Source organism: Penaeus vannamei, chromosome 2 (genome assembly GCF_042767895.1).
Source record: "Penaeus vannamei isolate JL-2024 chromosome 2, ASM4276789v1, whole genome shotgun sequence".
Taxonomy (NCBI): Eukaryota; Metazoa; Arthropoda; class Malacostraca; order Decapoda; family Penaeidae; genus Penaeus; species Penaeus vannamei.
This window is the reverse complement of record NC_091550.1, coordinates 10,152,880-10,157,879: the sequence shown is the minus strand read 5'-3', so window position 1 is coordinate 10,157,879 and position 5,000 is coordinate 10,152,880. Positions and strand designations below refer to the sequence as shown.

Below are 5,000 nucleotides of genomic sequence, written 5' to 3'. Positions count from 1 at the left end.
CGTCACGGTCAGTACATGAATACGGATGCTTCAGTTGAACAGTGGATATGAGGTCACATTATATATACATTATATATACATACATATATATATATATATATATATATATATATATATATTATATTATATATACATTATTATATTGTGTCCTTCCCCTTTACGGACTAAGAGTTTTCTGTGCAAAATAATGGCGATGACCTTTACAGCTAGACCATTAACTGCCTTCTTAACGTTGTTCACTGAGTGCAGGTGGTGTCCAACACCGCGTGTCAGTCCAACAGTTACGGAAGCGCCATTAAGGACACCATGTTGTGCGCCGGAAGCACAGGCAAGGACTCGTGCCAGGGAGACTCCGGCGGCCCTCTGGTGTTCAAGGACGGAGGCGGAAACTACGACCAGGTGAGTGGGCGAAGGCGCGCATGAATCGCTTGGTGGGGTCTCGCATGACTAACTAGACTTGTATATGCAATAAATAAAGGTAGATTCAGATGGAATTAATTCCATGAGTGTAAGTAGATTTGAAATGGTTTGCTGAGCGAAATCTGAAGAAAATATGGCATAGCTTGACCAATTTAATGCGATGTGCAAACAGGATTAACAATAATCTGAGCATACCTTCTCGTGCTCTTGACTTGCGATTAACTTCCAACCCACACAGATCGGCGTGGTGAGCTGGGGCTATGGGTGCGGAGCCCGAGGCTACCCCGGCGTGTACACCCGCGTCAACAGCTACCTCGACTGGATCAAAGCCAACACAGGAGATGGTGTTTACTGCAGAGGAATGCGTCTGTAGTCTTGCCACTCCTACTCTGCCACGACCGCCAGTCCGGGTCACTGGATTCTGACATAAGACAATAAAGAACTTTCAAAATAAACACAATAGGTTTTTATTTATCATTTTCACTCTAATTGTATGTAAATGCTTATCCATACATTATTTCAAAGGAAAGAAAAGTCCACCATCGACAACGTGACTAATACGTAATGAGAAATTAAATAAGCAACATTTATCTTTCTTTTTCATTCTGTCCTTTAAGAAATTGTAACTATGCATGAGCTTTTTTCAAAGAAATTTCTTTTTCAGCTATCTTTCCCTACTCAATCAAATTAGACCATTCGTATTGGTACTTAAAAATCTAGATTATTGGTTCACTTATTTTGACGCGATGGTATAAGGACTGGGGTGCCATGAGTTTGGCAGTAAAGGAAATAACAGGCCATTTTAAAAGCTACCAAGCTTGAAAACGGTCTTAAAGGGTGAATGTCTACACTGAAATAAGCCGTACTTAGGGAGTGGGATATACTCATGATGCACAACAATGAAGGTATTCGTTTCAGGCTAATTCAAGAAAATAAATGAATGACAAATTAGAAATACTTTCGTATACTGATGCAAAACAGGGTGCTCAAAGATCGGTGTATATGTATACATACAGACATTATATATATACATATATATATATATATATATATATATATATATATATATGTATATATATATGTATATATATATGAATGTATATACACATATATGTATATATATACACATATATACACTATATATACATATATACATTATATATACATATATACATTATATATACATATATACATTATATATACATATATACATTATATATACATATATACATTATATATACATATATACATTATATATACATATATACATTATATATACATATATACACATTATATATACATATAATATACATTATATATACATATATATACATTATATATACATTTTATATATACATATATCCGCACACACTAGTTGCTCGAGCAGAAAATTGCTTTCTGGAACATGAACCAGTGTACAAAGAATATAGTAACTACAAAGAGTACACCATTTGACCAAAGATCCTTGTACACAAACAATATTCCTTTTGTTTTTTATCCCATCTATAAAATTTCAATACTGAAGTTTCATCTTGACACTTTGATTTCGTTCCAACTTTTATATATATGAACCGTATTCATGTTGACAATTGTGGAAACTTATGAATGAGAACGAAAATCTTCACAGTACAAGAGATGTATTTAATTGGTTTCGATTATATCTTCGTCAGAAATACATACATTTGGGATAAGGATAAGTCCGATATGCGAAGCTGAGCCTCACTCGCCGATCAATGTATGTCAGGTAGTGCTGACGCGACAGAGCCTAAGTCCTTACCCACCGTGGTGCCCAGACACAGCAGTAACCTCCGGGCGACAATTGCAACTTCTCGCGCCTGGTCGGGGCGCAAACCGCCGAACCCTCGGATGAGAGGCCGACACGTTACCACTGTACTAGCTTGGAGGCTTACATTTGGGATAAGGATGTCACATGCGAAGCTGAGCCTCGCCCTGGCTATGGGGGATTCCGCCCAGGGCCGACTAATGTCGACTCGATCACTGTGTGTCAGCAGCTGCTGACGCGACAGAGCTTAGTCCTTACCCACCGTGGTGCCCAGACACAGCAGTAACCTCCGAGCGACAATTGCAACTTCTCGCGCCTGGGCGGGGCGCGAACCGCCGAACCCTCGGATGAGAAGGCGACATGTTACCACTGTACTAGCTTGGAGGCTTACATTTGGGATAAGGATGTCACATGCGAAGCTGAGCCTCGCCCTGGCTATGGGGGATCCCGCCCAGGGCCGACTAATGTCGACTCGATCACTGTGTGTCAGCAGCTGCTGACGCGACAGAGCTTAGTCCTTACCCACCGTGGTGCCCAGCCACAGCAGTAACCTCCGAGCGACAATTGCAACTTCTCGCGCCTGGGCGGGGCGCGAACCGCCGAACCCTCGGATGAGAAGGCGACATGTTACCACTGTACTAGCTTGGAGGCTTACATTTGGGATAAGGATATCATATGCGAAGCTGAACCTCGCCCTGGCTATGGGGGAACCCGCCCGGTGCCGACTAATGTCGACTCGAACACTGTGTGTCAGCAGGTGCTGACGTAGCGATACAGAGCTTAGTCCTTACCCACCGTGGTGCCCAGCCACAGCAGTAACCTCCGAGCGACAATTGCAACTTCTCGCGCCTGGGCGGGGCGCGAACCGCCGACCCCTCGGATGAGAGGCCGACACGTTACCACTGTACTAGCGTGGAAGTTAGTACAGTACATTTGGGATAAGGATAAGGATAAGTCCGATATGCGAAGCTGAGCCTCGCCCGAGCTATGGGGGAGCCCGGCCCGTGCCGACAAATATCGACTCGATGAACGTGTGTCAGCGAGTGCTGACGCAACAGACCTTAGTCCTTACCCACCGTGGTGTCCAGCCACAGCAGTAACCTCCGGGTGACAATTGCAATTTCTCGCGCCTGGGCGGGGCGCGAACCGTCGACCCCTCGGATGAGAAACCGACAGGTTACCACTGTACTAACCTGAAAGTTTACAATTGGGAGAATATACAGCACATTTATTGAACATGGGAGCTGATGAATCACCTGATGATCGTGACCTCGCGCTCGTTGTAAGCATAATTGCTGCCGCGAATTTGGATAGCTTGAATTTACCTGATGCGGTGTTCATATTTTTCTTTGCCGCGATATATGCAGCTTCTATGACCTTCCTTTTGTATTTGCTCAATCCATCATGGATTATTTCAGCTTCTTTCCAGGTCGGTAGATGTCCAGCTTCATCTACATGAACCACCATGGCGTTGGAAGTTCTATGGTGACGGACATCGGCGCGATGTTCATAGATCCTGGTGTTGAAGCCACGTCCCGTTTCACCATAGTATGCCTTATCGCAACTGCTGCAGGGTATGCGGTATACTGCACTGTTGGGGTTGCTTTTCTGTTGTTTCTTTTGTCGTATTAGGTCATGTATCTCTTCCCCGGATGTGCTGGCGATGTTCATTGTATTGCCAAAGTATTTGCTGATCGCCTGGGAGAGATTAAATGGAGGTAATACGAGAAAATTAGAAGACATCACTGTGTTTCATGAAAGAATCAATTATATAGGTAACTTCACTATTAAGGAACTTGGGGGCTGCAAATCCTCAGTGCCCGGAGGAAGAACCCAATCACAACCAGATTTCGTTTTATTGCTGTGTGCGGAGTAATAGTGGATCAACTTTATTAGTCGGCTTCCTATATGCAGAAAAATGTAGGTCTTCATCACCCCGATGGATCAGAGTGTCCAGGAAAGGTAACTTCTGATCCTCTTCTTCCTCCTCGGTGAACTGGATTTTCTCGTGGACGGAGTTCAGCCGCGTCAGCGTATGGTGCAGACACGACCTTCTGGGGACAATGACGGGGACATCTACGTAACGAAGCCAAGTCGAGTGCCTGCCGATTATATCCCTGTAGTGGTCCCTCTCCAGCGAAAACGAAATCAAAGTGTCAAGATGAAACTTCAGGATTGAAATTTTATAGATGGGATAAAAAACAAAAGGATCTTTGGTCAAATGGTGTACTCTTTGTAGTTACTGTATTCTTTGCACACTTGTTCATTTTCCAGAAAGCAATTTTCTGCTCGAGCAACTAGTGTGTGTGGATATATGCATATATACATATATATATGTATATATAATGTATATGTAATGTATATATATATGTATATATGTGTATATATGTATATATAATGTATATATGTGTATATATGTATATATAATGTATATATGTATATATATATGTATATATATATAATGTCTGTATGTATACATATACACCGATCTGTGAGCACCCTGTTTTGCATCAGTATACGAAAGTATTTCTAATTTGTCATTTATATATTTTCTTGAATTAGCCTGAAACGAATACCTTCATTGTTGTGCATCATGAGTATATCCCATTCCCTAAGTACGGCTTATTTCAGTATAGATATTCACCCTTTGAGACCGTTTTCAAGCTTGGAAGCTTTTAAAATTGTCTGTTATTTCCTTTACTGCCAATCTCATGGCACCCCAGTCCTTATGCCATCGCTTGTCAGAATAAGTGAACTAATAACGATCTAGATTTTTAAGTACCAATACGAATGGTCT

The 5,000-nt window shown here is 42.0% G+C and overlaps 1 protein-coding gene across 2 annotated transcripts in view; it reads left to right on the top strand.

The window, feature by feature from the left end:
* LOC113810179 (trypsin alpha-4) overlaps nt 1-1,010 on the top strand; it is a 2,757-nt gene extending 1,747 nt beyond the window's left edge. For both annotated transcript variants that reach the window (XM_070127116.1, XM_070127111.1), the window contains 3 exons: nt 1-7; nt 250-399; nt 659-1,010. The exon at nt 1-7 is cut by the window's left edge and continues 131 nt beyond it. In XM_070127116.1, the coding sequence (XP_069983217.1) occupies nt 1-7; nt 250-399; nt 659-793 (292 nt within the window). In that variant the 3' untranslated portion in view covers nt 794-1,010. The remainder of the gene's footprint in view (nt 8-249; nt 400-658) is intronic.
* Nucleotides 1,011-5,000: the final 3,990 nt, after the last annotated feature.